General features: G+C 43.0%; 2 protein-coding genes across 2 annotated transcripts in view; one reads left to right on the forward strand and one right to left on the reverse strand.

Moving 5' to 3' along the window:
- The window catches only part of ntng2b (netrin g2b), a gene marked incomplete at its 5' end in the record, with an annotated part of 32,850 nt that extends 31,666 nt beyond the window's left edge, over nt 1-1,184 (forward strand). The window contains one exon of the mRNA XM_080842597.1: nt 625-1,184. Within this exon, the coding sequence (XP_080698723.1) occupies nt 625-848 (224 nt within the window). The 3' untranslated portion in view covers nt 849-1,184. The remainder of the gene's footprint in view (nt 1-624) is intronic.
- A 2,199-nt stretch (nt 1,185-3,383) lies between these two features.
- On the reverse strand, nt 3,384-26,212 carry setx (senataxin; the record flags this gene model as incomplete). Its single annotated transcript, XM_080842598.1, has 25 exons — nt 26,163-26,212; nt 25,328-25,509; nt 24,812-25,019; nt 24,540-24,637; nt 21,424-21,643; nt 21,181-21,300; nt 19,863-20,028; nt 19,621-19,720; nt 16,039-19,224; nt 14,700-14,814; nt 14,226-14,405; nt 13,860-14,086; nt 13,601-13,756; nt 13,190-13,325; nt 12,967-13,068; nt 12,575-12,681; nt 11,719-11,790; nt 11,318-11,467; nt 11,055-11,162; nt 7,508-7,677; nt 6,734-6,826; nt 6,448-6,624; nt 6,231-6,326; nt 4,175-4,262; nt 3,384-4,058 (listed from the first exon to the last, which is right to left on the reverse strand). Exons 2-25 carry the CDS (start codon nt 25,505-25,507, stop codon nt 3,384-3,386), a joined length of 6,930 nt encoding a protein of 2,309 aa, XP_080698724.1. The 5' UTR covers nt 25,508-25,509; nt 26,163-26,212.
- Nucleotides 26,213-26,441: the final 229 nt, after the last annotated feature.

Here is a 26,441-nt window from a genome sequence, read left to right on the forward strand (position 1 = left end):
TATGCACTGCTCTGGATTGCTATGTCCTTGGTTTCAGTTCTGTCAGGGCTGACTGAAATACCCAAGCCTGAGTGAAGCATATCTAAACCACGGCCAAAATGGCTTGAGCAGATCCCACACGCAGCCAAAATGCATAGAAAGTCTCAAATGTCAGAGGAGAGCGTCAGAAGCTGGCCAGATGGTGTGAGTGGGCGGGGTCTCATGCATCCTCAGGAGAATGGGTGATGAAGTCAGCTGTCCGTCACGTGAGAGGGAGTGTAGCCGCAAGACAGGTCAGGTGATGAGGAGTCAGGACGCAGCGCTTCTGTAGTTGAGGACTTATTAGACCCTTCGTTGTAGCAATACAAAAACAATACCTGCTCTCACAGGTTTGTTGTTGGACCAATACTATAGTATATTGTCCCATCACCTGAAATGCTGTGCATGAAATATGACTTCAAGGCATTGTTAGAATCAATTGTAGTTTGTAGTTATGAAGTTTTCTTCTCCAGTTGAATGTGATTCAATCCACAGGGTATTATGCTGTGTCACTAGATAGTTGGTGTTCAAAAAGTGAAAAAAAGAAAAACTTTCGCATAACTGAAAACAAATCATGCTGCCCTTTCTCCCCTCCCATTTCCACAGCAAATGTGTGCGACGACACGCTTCTCCCGTGTCAGAATGGCGGCACCTGTGTGCAGAACCAGCGGTGTGCGTGCCCGTCGGAGTTTAAGGGCGCGCTGTGTCAGCAGTCTGCCTGCGAGGGGAACAAGAAGTGCAGCGGCGCGGCCACTCTGACCCTGAGCCTGGCAGCCATGCTGTGCACGCTGCTCTACCCACTGCTGGAGGCCGCACACTTGGGCTCATGAGCAACACTCTCTGACAGACATACACGGAGAGAGAGAGAGACAGACACAGAGACAAAAACAGAGAGAGACAGATACAGAGAGCGAGAGAGACACACACACACACACACACACATACACAATCCAGGAGTCGCTCCACATTTCAAAGCATTAGTAGAGTGTGGGCGCCCTCTACAGGACAGGACTGGTGTGTGGGAGAACTTCTGTAAAGCTGTTGATACCGACCATCTTTTTTGTTTCATTTTTCAATGCTGCTTGTCGTTCACAGGCTGGTTGACTTACCAGGGGGGAGGGGCTGGGGCCTGTGCCCAAAGCTGGATTTAAACCAGGTTTACTTTTTTTACTGAGAAAAGAAAAAAAATATATATCAAGTTTCCTCCTCTTCTGTGGCAGAGTTTTATATTCTATAGTATGTAAACTGTCAATCACAGCCAACAAACACGGCAATATTTATAAACATTTATATTTTAGTGACTTACTACCTGTTGGCAATAGGAGTGAATGTTACCTCTTTTGGTAAAAAACTATGTTGACAAAATAATCGGGAAGCACACTAACATGAAATGTAATGCCATTGTATTGTATTCATTTTCTTTTTGTTTTTGTTTGGATGTGTAATAAAGGCACCTTTGATTCTCATATAAACAACAGCAACCAGGACTCTAACTTTGGACTGGAGATTGCACAAACACAACCCAAAACACACTGTAAAGTGGTTCCCCCTCGACAGACATGTCGGCTCCAGCCACAAAACACAGCAAAGCACAAACATCTGCAATTTCACAGTTGCTCCCTATAATCCACCAACATTTAATCATGAAACAGGGAACTTTATCTCCAAAGAAACACACATAATATGGAAGATACATTTAGTCAGTATGTGTGCGCACTGACAGTAGGACTGGTTAGCGGGGGTAGCCAGGTGCGGAGCTGCAGATAATGGTGCATATTGCAACTTTGAGGTAATTTTCTAAGCTTATCATCCACTGGTAATGTCACTGTTGCACTGCACTGTTTTCTTCCTGAAATGACTGGCTTGACAAGAGTTAATGAATATGGGCTGGTCCCCCCCCCAAAGCTAATTCCCGATTCTGCAGTGTACACCTAAACCTTCAGTCAGTCAGTCAGCCATTCATTCATTCATTGTTTAAAAGCTGCCTTCGTGGGTATCCATTGTCAGAAAAGCTTCTAATCTCTAACGTTCAACAGTGAAAATCTTTCATAAAAGCATAGGTAAATCGTCCAGATGAGTTTTTGAAAAGCCAAGAGCAGACACATTCAATCAACAACACGCACAAGGGAATGAGGGGTAAACATAATAACTTCTGGGCCAAACCAGTAACGGTTTGTCTCCCTTATACACTGTAACATTCATTCCCGTTAAGAAACTCAGGTGTGCCCCCCATTGCTCAGTAAGGCACATCATGGTGTGTTTCATGTAAACACCTACACTGATGAGCTGTGTCAAGCCAAGGGCACAGACCCAAAATGGAACACAATTAACAGAACCAACATGGCTACTCAAGGAAAAATAGAAAATGCTTCAAGGTAGAGTTTGGTCCAGCCAAATAACCTTGAAGCATTTTATAAAAAAAAAAAAAAACCCATTGGTAACCCAAGGACAACAAGACCACTTCAGGAAATATGAGAAAATAAGGCAACAAAACACTTAGTAGATGTCTTAGTAGTAGTTCAAGGCCGCTCCACCCCGTTAGGTCCCTTTTCAACATGTTAGAAAACTCCTCATTATTTCTAACCTACTATTTCAAGTCATGTACACAAATCACTATGCATGCTGGGTCTTGGCAGGGCTAAGCAAGGGTTGAAGACTAAAGAAATAAAAAAAAAAAAACTAAAAGTAGGTGCAAGAGCTGAAAGGGAATTTTCTTGCTTAGGAAACTTCTTCTGACCTGGTCATACTCTTAAAACCTCTGATCAGACAATTCTACAAGGCTTCAAGACCCCAAAGCGTCCGGACAAAAATTGCTAGATTTATATGTACAAAGACTACCCATTCAGCTGCAAATATTTATGTACAAATCAAGCAAATCTTGTCTATAAAACGACTCCCTTCATGTCATCTGTAATAAATCAGATATTACCATCAAAGACACTAAAGAAGACACCAATCCCAAGCTGAGGTTTAGTGCTCCTGAAGCCATGCGGAACTAAAGGCTATAAAATGTGCTTGCCAGTGAGGAGCACCAAGAACCAACATTAATTCACATGCATATTTATTACATTGGCTAAACGTTTGCAACAGAACACAAGTCCCCGATAAAATAGGGCCTACACGGACCCGTAGGGTACGTCCCTTCTGAACGGCCCTTCTGTTTGGACAGACAGAATCAGCCATTTTATAATAGATGAAAAAAAGAAAGAAACACAGCGACTACACAATTTTACAATTAAAAGGTAGATAAAAACAAAACTTTGATTTTTGCAACGTATGTACAGTTTGTATATACAGTCTTTTCAGTGTGTTTATAAAAAAATAAATACAAAAAGAACAGGAAAGAAACAAAAACAACACACACACTAGTGCCGGCCCTTCCTCGAGTATGAAGGGGAGCTGCTTCTTCGGAACGTGGAACTTGATGAACCTGACCGGGAAGCACCGCACCGTGCTGGTGGCGGACTGGGTCGTTGCCGGTCTCGTTCGTACGAGCCACGCCTGTCCCTGCTTGCCATTTGAGGCTGATGCCTGGAGGGGGCAGTGTTCGAGCTGCTGCCAAGCAGCCTTGGGTCTCTGGGGCGGTCTGAGGGGTTCAGTCCCCTGGCCGTGGTGGAGGTGGTCGAGGGAGCGGTCCTGGACGCAACCGCTTCTGAGGACGTGCTACCGGACCTTGGGTCTCGAGGGCGGTCTGCGGGATTCTGGCCCCTGGCTGTGGTGGCGGGAGCGGCCCTGGACGGAACCGCGTCGGAGGTCGTGCTACTGGACCTTCGGTCTCTGGAGCGTGCGTCGGGTTGTGGAGCCCTGGATGTAGAGCTGACCCTGGAGGGGTTTGAGAAGGGGGGCGTGCTGTTAGAGCGGAGGAATTGGCCCCGGCCGGAGGGGTGCATAGGCCTGTCCTGAGTCCTGTGCGGGGGAGGGGAGAGGGCGTCTCGCTTGAAGACCTTCCGTGCATCGTTTTTAAAATGCTGCTCCTTCGTGGTTATGATGGTCCCCCGGATCTCCGCGTCCTCGATTAAAGCCTTCCAGTCGCTGTGTTCCTACATGGAACATTTTCAGGAGAAAATTTTTATAAAAATATGTACGGTGATTATTTTTACCAAATAAAAGAAATAAAAAGTATGCAAGGAATGCCGTTAAAGTAAATTGGTGTTACCCTCAGGGTACGCAGGTTTCCCAAAACGAAAAGGCTGTATTTGGCTCTGGTGATTGTGACGTTCATTCGCTGACGATTCCCTAGAAAACTAACACAAAGAACCCATTGACTTTAGAAACATAAAATGAAACAAAAAAACATTTATTTTATCTAGACCCTATCTGGTAAGAGAACAGAGTAGCAAAGTGACTAAAACAAATACATAATGTTGCATTTTTATCTATGACATATTTAGCAAAATGTTCCAGGAAAAGTGCTGTCTAAAGCTGGGTTTCCATCCAACTTATTTGCATTTTAAGTGTATTTATGAAAATTCACTAAAAATATGCAAAAGTTAAGAAAGGAAACGAAGAGTTAACAAGAGTGAAAGAAGTAAGGAAAGAAGAGTGAACAACAGTGGCTATGGAAAAAGACAGTAAAGAGAGTGAAGAGGGAAAATACTGAAATAAGGAGAGAAAATGGAGCGAAGCAGAGAGATGGTGTGAGAGAAAGAGGAATTGGAGAGGAATAGAAAAAACAAGTGGATGGAGGTTCTACAGAGAGGGAATGAGTGAAAATAGGAAAGGAAATTGACATTGACATATTCATGTTAGAATGATCGATGGATAGAGTGGAAGACAGACATGGCATGGAAGAAAAAAGGAAATAAGATGAAGAAAAGGATAAAGGACTAGTCATAAAAAGGTGAAAAAAAGAGTGAGAATTGATGGACAGAGCAATTGAAAGAAGAAATGAGAGTGAACAAGAGTGGCTATGGATAATGAGATAAAGAGAGAGAAGAGGGAAACATTTAAAGGAGGAGAGAAAATGGATTGAAGCAGAGATGGAGTGTGAGAGTAAGTAGACCGAGAGGAATAGATAGAAAAGTGGAGATAGAGATGAAAAAAATTAACAACAAGTAAGGTATGGAAGGGGTCCCGTATCAATAATCCTAGTTATACAGTTCAATGGAGAGGGACTGAGAGAAGAGAAGTCGTCATGGCAAAAGGTGTCCAGGCGCCAGGGTGATGTAATATTGCTTTTCGAACGACTCTTGAGTGACAGTTGCTATACCAGCGCTAGCATTACGGCACCCGGACACTTTTTTAGTCGCTTAATATTGGCTGCCGGTCTTCGGTAAGTAACCACGTTTCAACAGGTTTCAGTAGGTTTAGCCGCTAGCACCACGTTAGCGATTAGCAATTCCGCCGTTGTGCGACAATATTAAGCAACTAAAAAGTCGCTGATGGCTTTCGAACGACTCTTGAGACTCTATGACTGATAGCCAAAAGGTGTTACGTAATGCTAGCGTTGGTATAGCAACTGTCACTCAAGAGTCGTATAAAGGCAATATAAAGTTGCGCGGACCCCTTTTGGCGCCCGGAGACCTTTTGCCATGACAGAGCCTTGGAATTGGCGCAGGCGTCAGTGAAGCACAGGTGCAATGACCCTATAATGATTTCACAATGGCCCAAGCAAGTCTATGGGAGATATTATATAAGTTTGGGAGATATTATATAAGTTTTCTTTAATATCTTAAAAAGTATCTAAAGTTTAGGAACAAGACATACGCAACTAAGTTTGAACTAAATTTCTACGTTAAGCAGTTTGAGCTGAATTAATTGCAGAAATTGGGAAGACGACGAAGAAAAGTTCATATAACAAAATAGGGCATTTCAAGCACTGTAATAAAAAAAAAGAAACCATGAATATGGCCAGAATGGCACGTTTCTATCCACCGCGTTGAGCAAAAAAAAAAAAAAGACACTTTCCTAATCAAGGTAGGAGTTTTGAACAGCTGTGGTTTCAAAAGGATTTATTATTTGAATTGTAAAAATTAGCATTAAAAAGTTCAATGGAAATCCAGCTATTAAGCCGGTTATGCATCATGTTTTGAAAAGACAAAGTGTACATATGTGCACAGACAAGCATACCTACAAAGCACAGCTTGTACGTGACCTAGATACTTCAACGTTTAATCCCAGGCAGGTCATCCAGCATTGGGGGAAAAAAAAAATATATTCAAACTAGGTGCTAATGCTTTTGCATGAATGCGTGCACACACTAACACACTCACCCAATAGAGCCCATCTCATTACTGGCTCGCACGCAGGACACGATGATGCAGTCCATCTCTCGACCCTGAAAGCCATCGACTGTGTCTACAACCACCCTAAGGCAGCAGAAACAAAACAAGAACACAAATCAACAATTCAATGCACATACACTAGAAAATACTCCAGACCCAGACATATTTTTGGAGTGTGTGTGTGTGTGGAGGGTCTGACACTAACTTTGGTAGGTGGTTTTTTCGGAGGGCTTCACGAATCTGAATCTTCTGCCCACTGTAGGGCGTGATGACCCCGATGACCCCACGAAGTGACTGGGAGTTAGGGCGGAGCTGGTACCTCTCTGTGACCAACTGAACCAACTCTATGGTCAGTTTCACCTCCTTCGGATTGAAATAGGAGCTGCCATTCACACAGACACAAACAGATATTTTAACATAAATATACGCAATATACAATATACGCAATATTCTTTAGTCAAAATATTTCTTTTAAAAAGGTGATGGCTTACTCGTTCGCTTTCATCTCCTGTCCATCAGTAACATCAAACAGCCTGTACGACTCACAAGCCCAGTCACTGGAGCAGCGATTCTGAGCGATCATTCTGAAAGTCAAACACAAACATTCTGTCTATTAAAGTGGCATTATGTAGGAGTTGTACTTCAGGGTTAGGGCTAACAGTTGTACCTTAAAAAAAACAGCTTAAAAAAATTGTGGCGCTACAATGACGTTTAATATGGAGAACCCATTGCCAACCAGGGTCCACAGGCATATTACTGCGTTTTGTATGTTTGCCTGATGCCGCCTGGTTACTACTGTCTGCCAAACTAGTAAGTAAAGCCAATTTCAAGAGGTATGCCGCTAGCATCTCGTTAATGATTAGCAATTCCTCACTAATGCCACTTTAAACAAATACAGTGTATGGACCAAAAACTGATCTACGACTGTGCTGTAAAATATGGTAAGATGCCAATGCAATCATTCATGACTAGTCCACACTAAACTCTGTAGTATTACTGACCATTTAAAAAGGCACTTTATGCAAGTTTTTACAATTTCTTGAGGCATGTCGCTGGAGCCAATTCGTTTTTAAATTACAATAATTCATTTTGAACACATATGGTCATATGAAAGACTGATTGAAACGCCCGTCATTCCCACTAGCTGCTGGATCCTTTTCCAAAGTAATTTGCCGACATTCAAACATGTGCTTTAGCAGGATATGCTCTGACAGTATGATGAGTGTGTGTGTGTGTGTGTGTGTGTGTGCGCGCGTGCGCCTCACCTGTCTGTCTTGAGTATGTTGTTGTAGATGTATTTGGAGGGGAAGGAACAGATGTCCGGGTGCATCCTGTATTGCTGACTCAGGAAGTGGATGCGTGGGGGGCTCAGTCGGTGTATACACTTGAAGAGCCGAGCCATCAGTGATTGGTCGTAGCCGAGCTCCTTCGCTTTCTGACACAGACACAGGCACAGACACAGACACAGGCACCTTAAAATACCGTCACGACCCTTACGGGTCTAGGCCCCGCCCCAATGTTTTTGCATGCCTGTCTGTTTCTGGCTTTTGTGAAAGAAATATTCTATATAAGTATTATCATGATATGTGTTTGAGTTTGTTAAATGGATTTCTCAGCTGTTTCTTTGTTCTGTTCAGAGGAATGCTGAGTCTGTGAGAAAGGGGGATGTGAAATTCAGTCTTAACCTAAACATTTCATGACACCTCTGAGTTAGTGTGAGATGTAGTGTAAGATGCCATGGGTTTTGTGAACTCTTCTTGATTGTTGTGTTCAAGAGGAAGACACCCAGAGTTTGGGTGAGGGGTTTTTTAGGTAACTATTCGTATCTCTGGGGACCAGAGACCAGATGGCAACATCGTAAGAGACCTGGGAGTGGTGATTGTATTTTGTAAACCACTGATCCTTCAAGTTTCTGGGATCCACTATCTCCAGGAACCTGAAGTGGGAACCCAACATCAACACCATCATCAAAAAGGCCCAGCAGAGGATGTACTTCCTGTAGCCTGGCCATTACCAGCCTGTGACTCCATTTCTTTCCGTCAATCAGTCTGGCCTAACCCCATGCATTTTCGTTTCCGAGATGGGCGGGTGCTTAGCTTGAGGTTTAAAATCATTGGAGTTCCCTTAATCAATCAGCAACGTTTGGTAAGCATTCGGTAGATTAAACTCTTCCCAAAGCCAGTTAGGAATAGAGCTACGACGTCCTTTCCCATCATAAAACTTACAAGACAATACTCTTGTTCTCCTTTTAATTTTCTGATGTTCTCGAGAGTTGAGACAACTTTTCCGATAGGTTTTCGTGTCTCTTCCTCCAAGGCGAGTTTTGCGTCACAGCTCTGAACTGTTCGCTGATTGGTGCGACTGGATTTTGAAGCCTGGAAACGATTGTCAACGGGGCTGGGCCAGACTGAGTATGAGCTTGAAATCAATTCAGGTGGAAATACGTAGGCTGGTGTCACCAGGCTATACTTCCTGCACCAGCTTAGGAAGTACAACCTGCCTCAGGAGCTGCTGATCCAGTTCTACACTGCAGTCATAGAGTCTGTTCTGTGCACTCCAGTAACTGTCTGGTTTGGCTCAGCCACCAAACTGGACAAGAACAGACTCGACAGTCAGGTCTGCTGAAAAGATCATCGGTACCAACCTGCCCACCATCCTAGACCTGTACACCGCCAGAGTGAGGAAACGGGCAGGAAAAAATAAATAAATAAATAAATTAATTAAAAAAAAAAAAAAAAAATCACTGCAGACCCCTCACACCCCGGAAACAAACTTTTCAAACGCCTCCCCTCTGGTAGGCGTTACAGATCTCTGTTCACAAAAACCTCCAGACACAAAAACAGTTTCTTCCCCCTCGCTGTCTCACTATTGAACAACTCAAAGTAACATACATATTTATCCATGTAGCATATATATTTATCCCTGCACTTCTTGCACTCTCCACTTTCTTCTTTGCACTATTGTAAAAATTCATAGCTCCTGTACATACTTTGTCAAACTTCATAGACCATTGCACTGTTTGTTTTTGTTCATAGACCATTGCACTGTTTGTTACCTCCAGCAAAGAGGTCATGCGATCGGGTCCGTTAATTTATTTATTTGTCCGTTTGTCTGTCTGTGGACAAGATTTCTCAGAAACTACTGACACAAGAGGTGCATCTTGGTCCTGGGACATCCCCATTAAAATTTCAGGCTGATCCGGATTTGTGTACCTCCTTGCTGGAGGTCAGAAATCTCGGATTGCTCTTGTTTTTGTATTGCATTGTGTTTGTTTTGTAATGTGTTGTAATGTAATGTATATTATGTGTAACATGTGTCAGCACATTGAGAGTCAGTTCACCAGGTCAAATTCCTTGTTTGTTCTAACTAACTTGGCAAATTAAAAAAAATCTGATTCTGATCTTCAATAAAAGCATTGTTTTGGTCAGAATTCAGGCAGAAGTGATTCTTCGCCTAGGATCCAGGGCGTAAAACAATTCTGTTAAAACTTTGCTCTGGTTTGTGGCGTCTTTATTCTGAGGTAAAATAGTGCGTGTTTAGGGTTATTTCCCTGACACTTTACAGCAGGTAATTGGAAGCAGGTGATTGGGAACAGGTGTACCCCATGATTGGATGGGCTACAAAAGCCCTGAACAGATGGCAGTCGGGAGAGCGTTGGATTGGAGCTGTGGATGGGTCGTTGGATTGTGGTTATTTGGATAGTGATCGGAATTTTCGTTGGTTTTTGGATTGTCGTTGGTTATGGTTTATCGTCGTTGTTTGTTTATATTACCATTTAACTAAATTTACAACACATCTTTTGTTTCTCTTCACCAAACTGACTTTCACCACACGTTTGCTATAATTATTAGATACATATAACTGTAATCATTAATAAATAACTTAATAATATATATATATATATATATCATCATAAATTCTGCGTGGTCTCCCCTTTATGTGTCATGCCTGTGAGCCGGGACACGTCACAATCCTAACTGGCTTTTCCAAATATAAGGGTTAATCGAGTCACAAGGCAAAAGAGCAGGACAGCTATAACCAAAGTTTAGGTGAATCTGTGTGGGTTGAGGGACTCCACTGATTTGCCAAATTACACCAAAGTAATTCTGTGTTAATAAAGGCATTTCTCAGATGAGTTAGTAAACAATACCTGGGATATGACTGTGGTGAGTTAGTAAACAATACCTGGGAAATGACTGTGGTGAGTTAGTAAACAATACCTGGGATATGACTGTGGTGAGTTAGTAAACAATACCTGGGATATGACTGGTGAGTTAGTAAACAATACCTGGGAAATGACTGTGGTGAGTTAGTAAGCAATACCTGGGATATGACTGTGGTGAGTTAGTAAACAATACCTGGGATATGACTGTGGTGAGTTAGTAAACAATACCTGTGATATGACTGTGGTGAGTTAGTAAACAATACCTGGGATATGACTGTGGTGAGTTAGTAAACAATACCTGGGATATGACTGTGGTGAGTTAGTAAACAATACCTGGGATATGACTGGTGAGTTAGTAATCAATACCTGGGATATGACTGTGGTGAGTTAGTAAACAATACCTGGGATATGACTGTGGTGAGTTAGTAATCAATACCTGGGATATGACTGTGGTGAGTTAGTAAACAATACCTGGGATATGACTGTGGTGAGTTAGTAAACAATACCTGGGATATGACTGTGGTGAGTTAGTAATCAATACCTGGGATATGACTGTGGTGAGTTAGTAATCAATACCTGGGATATGACTGTGGTGAGTTAGTGTAACAATACCGGGGATATGACTGTGGTGAGTTAGTAATCAATACCTGGGATATGACTGTGGGCGGGAGCTGATTTGGATCCCCCACCAGAACGAGGGAGGGACAGCGGAACAGCAGTGGGATCAGAGTCTCCATCTCTTTGGCCTGACCTGCCTGTGACACAGACACAGACGACACACACACAATCAAATCAATCAAATAATCAATCAATCAAATCAAACCAATCAAATCAATCAATTCATTAATCAATTAATCAAACTGGGGACATGGCAGCAGTAGGCAGCCAAGAGCCAGGCCCTGGTCCTCACCTCATCGATGATGACGCAGTTGAACGGTACGCGTCCACGGCGACGGAAGGCCGACTCCAGGACGACGCTGCCGCTGGTGCTCAGGGTGCAGCAGATGATGTTGGCCTCGTGCAGTATGACGCGCTGCGTGTTCTGTTTCCCGCTTTTGCACTGCGGACAAGAAGCGGAGCAGACATGACTTGATTGGTTCGGTTCAATCAAAGCCAGCAGTGCTGGTCTCACACAGTCACAGATACGGAAGTCACACACACACACCTCACACGGCGTGTTTGTTTACGAGTCCGAGTAGAGGCTCAAGTGTGTATATGTATGTTAAGTGTAACATGTGTCTTGGACTTGAGTCTCACTAGAGTACCCATCTCTGGCATGTACATGTCAATCATATCAGTGTGTGAGGTTACCAGTTTCATTTGCTGGCTGAGTCTCTCCCGCTCCTCATTCAGTTTTAGGTTTTTGTTCCGCAGTTGTGCAAGCTAGAGGAAAAGCAGCAACAAGTCAGTGCTGCGAATGAGGAACATGGTGATATGGAAAACCAACAGTAGTCAAACAGTTTCTAACCCTTGAGACACTGAATGAGTCTTGAAAACGAGAAGCTGGAAATTCCCTGTAGCTCAACCATTAAGGCAAAGTGCTAACTCTACCAAGAACATGGCTTTCATTACCCCAGTGAGCACACCCACAAAGTCGTTTTGGATAATACAAATAAATAAATAAAAGTTGTGTACTAAAGGAGTAATTGTCAAGTAAATGAAGTGTAACTGCAAGTATTTGAATATTTGCTCAATGTTTACGGTAGTCCAGACCAACCTGTGACCTACTGGAACAGTAGAAGCACTTAATAGTGAAACCCATGAGGAGATAATTATTTAACACCATGGTTTAGGCAAGTCAGACGTCAGATGATTTAGAGTGAACAATTAAATGTCTTGAAATGTCCAGTGTATGTCCGACAATGGCTAGTTCCAGTAATAAATATTGCTTTTTTGGACCAAGGCCATGATCTGCTTAGAAGACCAAGGCCACCATCATTTCCTGAGCTTCCTCCCCCCCCCCCCCCCTGTTTTCAAAGGGCTACAAACTATTTGGTTTCTTAGTGGGAGTTACTCTTATCTGGCTGTGGGAAAAGCCTCCTTTCTTGGTTGGAGGTGAGCGAGGAGTGGAGGTTTAAATCATTGGGTGAGGTCACTGCCTGATCTCAGTGAGTTCTAGCCAGTTCTCTCTGAAACGGATAGAAAGACCAAAAACACATCCCCTTACCACCACCGGGTCTTTGGTCATGGCACACATATGGGTCAGGTTCTGCATGTTCTGCTCCAGCTCAGCAATCTTCTGCTCAATACCCTTCACCTGATGTTGAGCTTTTTCTATACAAGAGAACAAGAGAACATTTACGTTATTTAGCAGACGCTTTTATCCAAAGCGACTTCAAGGATGTATATACATTTTACACTGATGGCACACTGCACATCAGAGGCAATTAGGGGTTCAGTGTCTTGCTCAAGGACGCTTCGACAATGAGGAATCGAACCTTCTGGTTACTAAACGACTTCAATACCTCCTGTACCACTGTCGCCCCTAGAGAAACAGGTTGAAACAGAGCCAGGGCACTTTGGTTAACAATGTGTGTAGATCCGTGTGAGGAGCCTCACCTGTTCGACTCCTGGTTTGGCGGTCCAAACTGAACGCCATCACTTCCGCACAGATGGTCCTTTCACTGCCCAGTCTCACTAGGTTAACATCTCCACAGTTACCTACAAAGACCAAGCCATGTTCATCACCTGTGAGGATATGCAGCCACACAATATGCAAGCAGCCTCGTGTGTGTGTGTGTGTGTGTGTGTGTGTGTGTGTGTGCACGCGCGCATTGTGTACCTTTGGGTTTTCTTTCTTTAATCTTTTCTTTGAAGAACACAATGATTTTTTTCATCAAATTGTCGACGGCAGAATTAGAGGGGGCGCAGATGAGTGCGTGCAAATGTTTTTGACCGGAGGGGTCCGCTGCACCAACCTACACACACACACACACACACACACACACACACACACACACACACACACACACACACAGACAATCACAGAGTCATACAAAATGCTATTGGTCCCTGGCTGTAAACTGAGATAGTCTGTATGTATACCAAGTAGGGTTGGGAAAATAAATAAATCGATAATCGGTTTAAAATCAATAATCTGTTTAGAATCGAATCGTTGACCTCTGAATCGGAATCAAATCGTGAGGTGCCTAGAGATTCCCACCCCTATCACCAAGCATATAGGCACCCTCACCTGCGACAGTCGGTACAGCATGTTTACGATGGTGTCACTCTTGCCAGTTCCTGGGGGGCCGTGGATCAAACATATTTTGGGGGTCGGCTGCTTGTTCATCACCATGGAAACACCACAATCTATTGCCTTAGCCTGATCTAGATTACATCCCTGGATCTAAGGATAGAGGCAAAAAAGGAAACAAAGATTATAGGATTCATGTACACCTGCATATGCAAAAACACTGAATGTATAGAAATGACTTGAGACGGATCCTTACCATGGATTCAGGGTCAAGCTGGGTGCTGGCAGGCAGGAAGTTGGCACAGTGCACAGTTGGTGCCAGGATTGTGCGCATTAGGGCCTTGTCATGCATGTGGCACAGGGTACTGAGCTCGCGCATGGTACTCAGCATACTGCCAATCACTTCGCACTTTACCAGCTGTTTGTTGATGGACAACACGTTGCCACACGTCTGTATTTTCAGCTTCAGCTCTCGCTTCGCACCTGTCCAAAAACAGAACATCACACTTACATTAACACGAGAACGGCATCATCCTGCCTTTAGTGTGCTCTGCCTGGTGACAGACAGACAGACAGACAGACAGACAGACAGACAGACAGACAGACAGACAGACAGACAGACCTGCATAGATAACATTACTGCGGGCAACAACACCAAAGTGTGCTTGGCAATCATCTGGCTTGGGGTCATCGCTGAACATCGCGTGACCGTATGAAGCAGTGTTTTGTGGGAGCCACAGGATCACAGCATCATCCTCTTTTGGATATTGCTGTTTAGACTCCTCCTCGGGTGTCAGATTGGCTGTTTCAGACAAACAAACACAAGAGTTAAAAATCAACCAAACCTTTAGGCTCTGCCATTATTAAGCTGTACTTTGTTGTCTATTCATTTTTTTTATGTTTATACTTGATTCCTATTCCTACTACCTTGCTGCCACGACAACTTAATTTCCCTCGCGGGATTAATACAAGTTTATCTATCCATCTTTCACATAGGCATTTTCAGACATCCAACAATATTTGTTGGTGTGGAGATGCAGAATTAGATGCTTTAAAAAAAAAAAAAAAGGAGGCATTCAGGAGAAGGTGTTTTTACCAATGAAATTGGCATTGGTGACCGTGAAGAGGCCGGTATCCAAAGAACCGTAATCAACTGACTGAACTTTCAGCTTCAATCTAACCCGGTCTTCCCGCAGCCACTCATTGGCCAACTGTGAAGCAAAACAGAAGATACACTTTCAGAAGACACATTTCTACATTTTGAAAACATGAATCCCATTTTGTTTTATACATTCATGACTGCAATTATTACACACAAATCTTTGTGAGTAAAGTTACATCTATGAGCGTGTAAAGTAGGGGTGTGCAAAAAACACATTCGTATCGCGATTCAAGTGCTTCCGATTCAGAATCGATTCATAGAATTCCAAAAATTGATTCATATTAAAACAAAAAATAAATAAATAAAAAAAAAAAAACACATTTTAAGATTAACGTTCTTTTTGACTTCGCAAAAAAATGTCAACAGGTAGCTGGCTGAAAGCACAGAAGTAGTAGGCTTACCTTTTATTGGTTACCTAACTGTAACGGTTCATTGTTTTTGAAATAAGAGGCCTGACTTCTATGTTCCCAGCAAACTTGAAAAAAAGAAAATATTAAGCCATGGTTTAACTGCACTATAGGAGTCTGAAATGTGCACTTTATAATTTTATTTTGTACCGCCCTGTTTGGCAATGGGGTTTTTCAATAAAATAAAACATTGCATATAGCAAGCCAATCCACTTTTCCATGATAAGAGCATTAAAATAAAATTTGCGATTCATTCATTTGCGTTTAATTGCGATTAATTTTGAGTTAACTATGACAAAAATGCGATTAATCGCGATTCAATATTTTAATCATTTGACAGCACTAACATTTACTTACTGTGAATCAATTTTTTTTAATCGAAAATCGATTTTGAATCGAATCGTGAGCCTAAAAATCGGTATCGAATCGTGACATTTTCTGAATCGTGCACCCCTAGTGTAAAGGGTTAAGCAATACATTTGAGGGGTCCATTTCAAACAACGTAATGTATCAATTCATGTAGAGATGGGTTTGTATACGTAGTAGAAAATTGTCATTTTACAAGCAAATACAACCGTGAGAAGTAAACCCGTGTGGGAAACCTCTCTAATCAGGATCAAGGCCTTAGATCCAAGAATGATCAGTTAATTAACATCTTTGTGAAAGACGGTTCCACTTTTACATTTCTAAAAAAGTATGGCTGAACTACGATGCTTTCCAGAAACACAGATCTGAGTTCAGGTTCCACTCTAATTCAATCATACCTGATGCAACTAATCAGGCTCTCTCTTAAGAGAATTTAGATTTGAATTCATATAGTACGTACAGTATAGATGTTTGCAAATATATGACACAATATGACAAACCTCTTCAAATGTGTTGGTAACCAGCAGGGGGAAAAATGTGTGGTAATAGTCTGGAAATGAATCGAAGGTCTTTGGCACGTTCTTCAGAGGCAGATCACAGAGATCCTCTGGGGGGCCAAACTGCTTGTAGTTTTGAAACCAGCTGTACTGCCACTTGAGAACTTTTGCCTTGAGTATGGATGCCTTCAAGTTGTGAGTGAACGGAGCCGGTCTGCCTGATGAGGTGGATGCTTCTGGACGAGGATACGTCTTATAGGTGGGGGGAGGCTGAGGAGCAGGCTTTGGGGGTGGCTGAAGAGCGGGCTTGGGGGGTGGCTGAAGAGCAGGCTTGGGGGGTGGCTGAATAAGGGGCTTGTAGCATGGCTCGGTGAGGTGAGGAGGGCGGGGTGGCGGTTTGGTTAGGGGAAGTAGCCTTGACCCAGGCTGAGCTGGTGGAAGTCGCTGAGGGGGTGGCGCAGGTGGCGGAGGCATGAGGGCTTTGTGGGCAACTTTCAACTTGGGAGTTGGGAGTTTCTCCATATCTTTAACCAGAGTGTCATATCGTGAACTAGGGGTGTAGATCTTCGTGGTAGAAGGCCTCGCCCTCTTCTGGCTCATAGGAGACATACCGGGCTTCAGGAACAGTGAGTCATCGTTTTGTTGCAAGGTAGAGGGTGTCTGCACCTTTGGAGGTTGGGGTAAAGAGGGAGGCTGAATAGTCTGGGCTGGCTGGTCTCTAGGTAATGACGGCATTGTTGAAAGAGGCTCATCCTCATCCTCATCAATATCCATGTCCACAGGATCCCTCTGTGTGAGGAAGACCGACTGATCTTCATCATTCTCTTCATCAAACTGCTCCATCTGGGAGCACATCTCCATGTCTGTGTGATCCATTAGTGTGAGATTCCAGTTAAAATCATCAAAATCATCATCATCATTTTCCTCCTTATTATTACCGACAGCCTCAGCAATGTCACCAATGGGGGTACCATCGCCACCACCCTTAGATGTTTGGTCCAAGTCACAGCTCTGCATGTTTGCATCATCAGAATCACTGTCTTTCTCATCACCCTCAAGCTTTTCTGCCTCGCATGGTTTGGCTTTCTGGGCTTGCATAGGTGGAGACAAGGGAGCGTATTGCGCAGTTGGAGAGGTTGCAGTCGTTTTCTGTTGCTGATGACGGCTCTGTCTATGAAACTGCATCTCCTGGGATGCCAGCAGCTTTTGATTTTTCCCCTTTGCCTTGTGGGTGGGGGCAGGTTTGGCGGTACGAAGTCGTTTTACGTTCTTTTCCACCTGCACCGTCTGGCCATAGCGGCGCAGCTGTCCCACACAGTCCAGGGAGCGCTGGGATAAGTCAAATGCCATCCTTTTTCGCTTTTTCAATCCCAGGCGCTCCACAGTCGACTCTGGTTCGGAAGCAGTTCGGACCTTCTTAGGAGGAACAATGGCCGGGGTGGAACTGTGTACACGGGAATGGCTTGGTGCTTCAACTGTAGCTTCATGATTTGGTACCGTGGCTACGGAGGCAGTTCGGACCTTCTTAGGAGGAACAATAGCAGGCGTGGAACTGTGAACACGGGAAGTGCTCGGAGCGTCAACTGTAGCTTCAACGTTTGGTACCTGGGCTACAGCGGGAGTGCCTCTATTCCATTTCTTTCGCAGAGGTTGTGCCTCAATGACAGGTGGTGGTCGTGGTTTTGATTTCTTTGAAGGAGCTTTTTGGGGTGCTTTTTGGGGTGGCGATTTGGGTTTGACAAACTCCGTTTCAAAGCTTGAGGGGCTTTTGGAAGAACCTGCCTTGGGAATTGCAAACTTAAAGTTTGTGTCATCCCAAGCAGATGCAACATCCTCCTGAGTCTCAAACTCAAAAACTTGCGATTCACTTAGATCTACATCAAAGTCACGGCCCGGGGACTCTACCATGCCCACCTGTTCCTTTTTAATCTCGAAGGTGGATGCCATGTCATCTCCACTCTCTACGTCATTAATAGAAGCCCGGTCATCATCAGAAATGATAATAACGTTAGCGTTGGATTCGTCCCAACACTCTTCACCTTTCTCTCGTATTATCCGTCGCTGCATAATATTCAGGGGCACATCGTCATCGTCATCACTGCTGGTGGTTAAAGGATGGGGACTCTCAGGTGTCTTTTTCTCTCCTGAGAGTAGCACATGTTGACCGACACCCTGCTCTCCAACTGGTTTCTTCTGCGCGATGGCCTGCATCTTGGGCAGGTTCTCATTGAGACAAGAACGAATGACCTGCACTTTCCCAAGGTCGGGCTTCAGTTTCTGAAAATTCACTGCTTGCTCATCTTTGATGGGTGTGGCATTGACAGTATAGTCCATGTCCCTCATAGGGGAACCACACAACACAGGATTTGACATTGGCTCCTCTTTGATGAAATTCAGAGGGGCTTGATTAGCAAATGGTGACTCCATTGCCACGGTCTCTGCTGGCGGTGTGGGCAAAGCAGACACAGTAGTTGGTGCCGTGGTGTCTTTTTTCTCTAAGGCTGCTACAAGCTGCTTCAGGCACTGCTGTAGTTCCTGCTGTTCAGGCACTGTCAAACTCCAATCTCCTCTCCGTACAGAGTCACGCAGATGTATGTTCAACTGGTTCAAGAAATAACGCGCACGAGGGAATTTATCAGAACCCAGACGGCTTCCCTCCTTTAGAACCAAGCGAATGACCTTCAAGCATGCTAGGTGGAGGATGCCGCTCATACTACTCAACGCTGCCCCTGCAGGTCGAGCAGAGCCCCTCATGGAGGAGGATGACACCGGCAGTTCGTGTCTCCTGAATTCCCCGAACCCGACGTTGGCAAACATGGCACCTTTGACAATAACTTTTGCCCAGATGTTCGAGCAGGCGTGCAAAATCTTAATTTGTCCCTCAGTCAGAAGCATTTCCACCACATGGACAAGAAGGTAAGCAAAGAATACTGTGACCTTGTCCCAAACGGCAAACCTGGCAAACATTTGGCTGACTTGGTCACCCAAGTATTGCACCACGGGCTGTACATAGTGGATGCTAAGCTCTTCCATGTTCATGACCGAACGCACAAAGGGAATGAACCACAGGAAGGTGCTGTTGTACAAGTGCATTTCCTGCCCCAGTTCCGTTTGAAGCACACCGACCAGGGATGCCATCCCTTTATACAATTGCTGGTCAAACTCCTCTGTTCGACCACTCCTGTTGGGCTGCAGAACAGAGAATGGAAGAGTTGAGTCGGACATGAACGGAACTCTTGGTTAATGTATATACAGTACCAGTCAAAAGTTTGGACACACCTTATATTTTTTTTGAGAGGTCTTTTCTTCGCTTTTATTATTTTCAATATTGTAGATAAGACTTTTTTGCTTAGTACATCATTCCATGTGTGTTCTTTCGTAGCTTAAATGTCTTCAGTATTCCATTTACAATAAAGAAAATAATAAAAGTAAAGAAAAAAAACTTGAGAAGGTGCGTCCAAACTTTTGACTCGCATTGTTTATCTATGCAGTCAGGTCATTATGACGTCTCATCTTGGTTGAAACTCATCACTAATTTATTAAGGTGATAGATTATAGCCATCTCTTCAATGGTGTTGCACTTACCCGACTTGATTTTTGTTGAAGGAACGTTTCGTACACCATCTGACTACAGGTGACCAGATGCTCATCTTCATGCTCTTCCTTCACGTTCACACGGCTGCTGCTAGAAAGTCATACATTCAAATTCACCAATTAATGATCCATTGAAACACTCACTCATACATTCAGTTATTCATTTAATTTAAACATAAACCAAATCTGAAATCCTTAACCCATTTTCCCCCACACCTGCATCCATGTCTTACTTTGATCTGATGGTTTGGATCTCTGATGTATAGCTGGTGCTGTAGGTAATTGTATGGAGGGCTTTGATGGGTTCTATGTAACCCCAGATGTTAGGGCCCAGACGGTCTAGAATCACCATAAAACACTGAAGGGCTGGCCAGAAGGGGTCAGCAGAAGAGTCAAATTCTATAAAGAAAGAAATAAAAATAAGAAAGTCTGTATTATGTCGAACAAATGCCCATGCACCTTGACTCTGAATAAGTTGTTATGTACTACATAGGTAACTTTTTTTCTTCCCTTGTTTTATTTTGTGGTGCTGTGTTTGTTTGCTTGTCCCAGTGTTATTGTGTCTACCGTCATTGTGTTTGAAAATCTCAATAAATATACGTTGAACAAAAAAAAAAAGTCTGTATGACTCTGAAGTGTGTGTTTGTTCAGATACAGACAGTCACTATATTTATCCTGATAGCAATTAAGGCATCCAGTAGCTTAAAATGACAATTTGATACAAAACAATACATACATTTGCCTGTATAGATGAAGTAATACTATCTCACTAAAATAAAAATAAGATGCTAAAGACTTATGTACAAGGTTCTGTACATAGAGCGATTGTTGATGCAGTAGATAAATAATTCCAGAGCCAATATAGCCAGTGAAATCAATCAAAAACAGAAAGCCTAGAATCAGTCCCAATATGCAACTGCTACAGACTCCTTGGTACCATGGTGGGAAACAAAGGAATGAAAACCCAATAATTTGTGTGTGAAGAAAATCGACACTTCAGTATAACCAGCACAGCAGTCTGGCAAACTATTGAAATGATTTAAACAACGGAAATAGATTAGATTATGTGCACTCTGTTTTAAATGTGTCTTAGGTATAACATACATATTTCTGTAAAGGTAGTAAATTAAAAAAGCTTTGAAAAAAAAAAAAAAAAAAAAACTGAGCTGGGCATGGAATTAAGTGTCAACTTGAACACAGGTCCCTCCAATAAATAATACAAGCACAACTAACGTGGAAGTGGAATAATAATAATTGGAAGTGTTAGGGGTGATTTAGTAAGAGGGGAGGGATCCGTTGGATGCATAAAAAGGGAGTGTAAAACAAACAGGGAGTCTTCCGACTGACCTCTGAAATTATTTTTTTTCAAAGATTTTTCTTGGACCTGGTCAAGACTCCTTTTCAGTTCTAGATAAAAATCACTTTGTTCTTAATGTTCAAGGTCTACAAATTAGCCCCTACATTCCATTTACCAATCCATACTAAGCATGGATATCAGTGTGTGTGTGTGTATAAACAAACATAACAGTATGTACTTATAGAAGTGTGTACCTCTCCCTTCTCCCTCCATTGTATTGAGGATGCACTGCAGGATGTTGGTCTGTTTTTTGGGGCCTAAAAACAGCGATTCCATCGCCTGCTTATCCAACACCGTTAACAACATGCATATACCTGAAGAGGAAGATGGACAGAGACAATTTCACAACTCAGTTTTACAGAGAAAAAAACAATATGGAAGACAAAACAAACAAAACAAAAAATGTGCATCAGGGAAGGGCTATGTTCTATACCCACCTAGCCAGTAGTTTTTCACATTGCTAGAGTCGTAAAGGTGCGTGGGCATGCACAAGAGCTTGCCAACACAGGCTGTGAGTGGGTCAGAGTTGTCCAGAGAAAAAGAGATGCCCAGCTCAAGCACACAGAACATGCAGGCCAGAACCTCCTCCACGTCATAGAATTCATCACGGTCTACAGGACCCAACATCTGCGCTGTTCTGATTGCCCAGCTCCTGACCTAAAGAGAGAAAGAAATTGTTACAGGGTTCCTCTAGGACACTGGAATTTAACTGGTTAGCTGGCTGATCTATGTAACGGAATACTGCTTAAAGGCCATTGCTACATTTCACTTTGCCATTTCTACGGACTTATATTACATAAATAATATTACATGAATACATGTACTTGCTCTGTGCACAAATAAGTAACTTCATGATATATTTAGGTTGTCCTCTTTAGTGCAGGTTATTGTTATGTAACACACAGTTACGTTTGGTGGAAATTCATACTTCAGACTCCGTATAAGCATTTCTTTATTCAATATGCATATTGGGCTCACTCACATCTTAGCAGAGAGAGAAACGCCAACACACTATCTGGCAGAGATAACCACACGGTAGGTTCCCACGTCCAAGGTCATCTAACTATGCTTGTTGCAAACGTTTGGACATACAATGTTCCAGATGTAGGGAAGAACAACCACCAGTACGTTTTATATTTCTCCATCAAGAACTTTTTTTTAACTAACGTTATATTCTGGCTAACTACCCTACTAAACATTAGCTCAACTGTCAATACACTGTTTTACACCTTAAGGTGCTTAGTTGAGATAAAGTTTCTCTTAATGTGTGTACGTTTGCTTTTTGTTTAAGTTTGCGAGTGTGCATTATGGCACATACTGTAAGTTTTTCTATAATTGCGTGTTGGTTCAAGAGAGGAGTCACCGGACGAAGTTTTTTTGTAGCAAGATAAGTTTACTTGGTAAATGATGATACAATATACAACCATCAATGCAATGCAGTCACGAATGAGACATGAACGTCAACGGTCGGAGGCCTTCTGCCCAACAAAAGAAATGCTCTGCCTTTTAACTCCTAGTTCTATGATGTCACCCCGAGGCTCACAGGGCTCCCCTCCCAACATCATACAATGAAGTTTCATATCATATTCTGGTCCCCTCTGTACACGCTAGAACACGAGGTGTTTTTGGCACTTTTCCTTATAAGTACTTCTGTATCCTTAACTGCTGGTCTGCACATTGAAATGTCAAGTGTTTCATCCCATCTATCGATTCCACCCTTTTCTCACACTGATATGTCAAGTGTTTCTTCCCGTCTATCGGTGCCAACCTTTCTTACACTGAAATTCAGAGTTATGGCCTGCTGTACTCTCAGTTTTTGCATTTTCCCATGTGAATCTTACTTGCCATTTTTCTCATGCTATATTGATACATTTCGATTTTATCTTACAATACACAAATTCCTTGTTCTAATGAGTAACATATAAGGACTATAGGGACTTTCCTTAGGCAGACATGAGTCACAATGTAACATACTTTTTCCTAGTCGTGATAGAAACCAGCCAAAACGAGTTTGGTCACATGCCTGCATCCACGCATCTTTTAATGACAAAATGGGACCGTACGAGTGATACGAGTTGAACTTCTAATAGGAAGGGGCCTTACCCTACAGAGCTTTGGATTTGTTGCTCGACTTGAGGTGCTTGTAAGTTTCTACAATTTCAGTCACTATACTTTTTTCCGATCGAAAACCAAAGTTGAGCAGGTGTGTGTCCTTGTCTAGGTTTTCAAAACTCTGTTAACGACTGTTTTGGGAAACTTCGCCTGTCCTTGACTAATCTGCATCCCTTATGCAGGAACCGTTTAATTAATACTTGGCTATCCCTCGACAAACTGCACTTTCATGATTTTTGAAAACAGGCCTCTACTTGACCGGACACTTCTCTCTGGACACAGGCCTCTCTCTGCCTGACCTTACAGGAGACTTGCGCCATGTTCACCAAACCACTGTATTACTACCATAGTATTTTTCTACAACCTCTATTCACTGCATCTTCAGATACAAGCGACAGAGGGCAGAGAGGATGAGCTACAGGAAAAGTAGCAAAGAGGAGAAGGAGAATAGTGTGCAGGTGCTAGTGGTTTAACAGGCAGTGGATCTAGAGGGCGCAACTGAGAGATGAGTGCAGGTCCTGCTCCTGATTGCAAAGAGGAAGTGCCAGAGGAAACGAAAGGGAGAGGAGAGTGTCTAACGCTGGTGAAATTTGACCACATCCATTGCTCGTCACAAAATTGAATAAACTCTTCCAAAACGGGTATAAGATAGTTAGAGAGCGATAAATAGCTAGTAGCTAGGGATGGGCATGAGAAAAGCTTCTGGACTGCTCAGTATTCATTTTTTGTATTATATATATATATATATATATATATATATATATATATATATATATATATATATTATTTATTTTTTTCAATACTTTTCATTTCCTAGTTTCACTTAATTCTCATTCTCTCTCTTTAAGCGGTGGTCATTTTTTTGCACTGTTATGCAGCACATCTCATATTAATATTTATTGATCCCTTTGGTAATTGTACACAATAAGTTAGATCACGTTAAGCCAGGGCCATACAGGGCCAGTCTGTCCGTTTGTACGAGGAACTTGTTAGGACAATGTTACCACACTGCCAGATTTAGAGAGTGAAAGGGTCCGCAAATTGACACTTCTGGATGGTGGGAGCACATCGGCAAGCGTGCCTGCCTGCGTGTGTGTGTGTGTGTGTGTGGGCATGCCTGCCTATGTGCGTGCGTGCGCCTGTGTGTGCCTGTGTGGGAGCGTGCCTGTGCGCTTGTGTGTGTGCCTGTGTGGGAGCGTGCCTGTGCGCTTGTGTGTGTGCCTGTGTGGGAGCGTGCCTGTGCGCTTGTGTGCACCTGTGTGTGTTTATGTGTGTGCGTGCGTGCGTGCGTGCGTGCGTGAGTGCCTGTGTGTGTGAGTGCGTGAGTGCCTGCATTAGTGCGCTTGTGGGAGCGTGCCTGTGTGTGTGCGTGCCTGTGTGTGTGCGTGCCTGTGTGTGTGCGTGCCTGTGTGTGTGCGTGCCTGTCTGCACAAGTATGTACCTTGTCGTTGGGGTGCACCAACAGCAGGTAAATGCCCTTATATTTCTCACTCATGCCAATGGTGTCAGCTCTACAGAGTGCATCAAGACACATTTCACCTGAAAATGTCAAGACGCACAGCACAAGCAGAAGATAGTTAAGACATTTGATAACAGACAACAGTAACTGGAACTGTATGCAAGGAGAACCATTTGTCCCCAAGAGTCGATTTTCAGTAGGTCCATGCTCCTCCTATTGTGTAGCATTCAGGCATGGGTCTTGGAGCAACTCACTTAATTTGTCGTGCGCCAACAGGTATGGATACTGCAGAATCTCTGTGAAAGGTATTCGCAGGGCCAGTTCAAACTCGTCCATGGTCATCTTCGACACAGTCTTCTCCTCATTATCCTCCACCAAAAACAGATCATCCTCGTCGAGTTCATCCCGAGATAGCTGAGAGAAACGCTCCATCAAACGAGTCGTTTCTAATGCCCAGAGGCTCTATTGGTGGATGATGGAAGTCATGTCAGAATAAAGTACATCATGACTGGTCATAAACACACTTCTATCAGATAATAAAGAAGTCTAATATATAGAATATAAAAGTGTGAATTAAGACATTTGATGAGTTGAGTCAGAGTTTGACTTTTTTTCCAACAATTTAAAAATTGTTCACCTGAGGAGACAAAACCGAGGACTTGTATCCCTTTCATACAATTTGTCCACGTCACATTACAACTGCCCTATACAACAAGCTTGTTTCCATGCATCGGACGTTGGTTCCTTAAGGTCAGTATATGTTTGCTTACCTTGTGCAGATGTGGCACCTCAGTGCGAGCAAGGTGGTACTGGGACACACACTCCGCACAGTTATTGAGGTCTTCTGTGGCGGTCTGGTACTCATCTGAGCTGAGCGAGCCGGAAACATACTGCTCCAGAAGTTCAACCACATTCTCTCGCTTAAATGTGCACCACAAGCATATTTCCATGACTAAAGAAACAAAACACACCCTATTAATACACAATATGCCTTTGAAACATGACAGGATTCAGGCAAGCCTTAAGCCAAGAATTAACTTATGGGCCGTGTGGCCTGTGTCAAAAGGACCTGAATGCTCAAACTCCTTTCTAATTTAGTTGATCTGTTCTGCACTAACAACATCTTCAATCAGACTTTCCCTTTTGGTAACAGGATATCCTGTGGTCGCTGCCATCTCATCTGTATGTCTGTACCTTCACTTCCTAACCATTAGCCACCCCATCTACAAATGCAGAACTTATGGTTATACCTACTACAGTTAAGTGATATGGTACCATACGGTTCATCTAAATATACCCATGGTGTATATTTAGATGAACCGTATGGTACCATATCACTTAACTGCAATCAACTTATGCAATCAACATCATGGCTGAGTATTACCATCTTGGAATTGCCGTGTACCAATGATAGCCTCAAAAAACTGAATGAGACCGTCAAAGCAATTTAAAAAATATATATAAAGGAATTCTTTGTCTCAGGGACATGAATATAACTGATATTTTCTAAAAACTCAAACACTCCGTGTTTATGTGAACAACATAAACATTATTTTCAATCATAGCCCCGTATGACAGTGGAAACAGGATATGCCCCAAACTTACTGTCATTACTGTAGTTTTACTTTTCTGGACAGCCCAAATCTAGCAGCACAGCATACTGAAAAACAGGCAACACAACCAATTAGTTCCTTCTTAAGTTGTTTGGTACGTTCCATGTATTGCTTCTGCTATTCTAAGGTTTCTTCAGGTCCAAGAGTCAGAACTTGTTCACCCTATTTGCATTTTTTATAAATATATATATATATATATATATATATATATCTGTAGGCTAGTACGTAGCCCGAAGTTGCCTCCTCATTCGCAGCTCTTTATTACAGTGCA

Source organism: Sprattus sprattus, assembly GCF_963457725.1.
Source record: "Sprattus sprattus genome assembly, chromosome: 7".
NCBI lineage: Eukaryota > Metazoa > Chordata > Actinopteri > Clupeiformes > Clupeidae > Sprattus > Sprattus sprattus.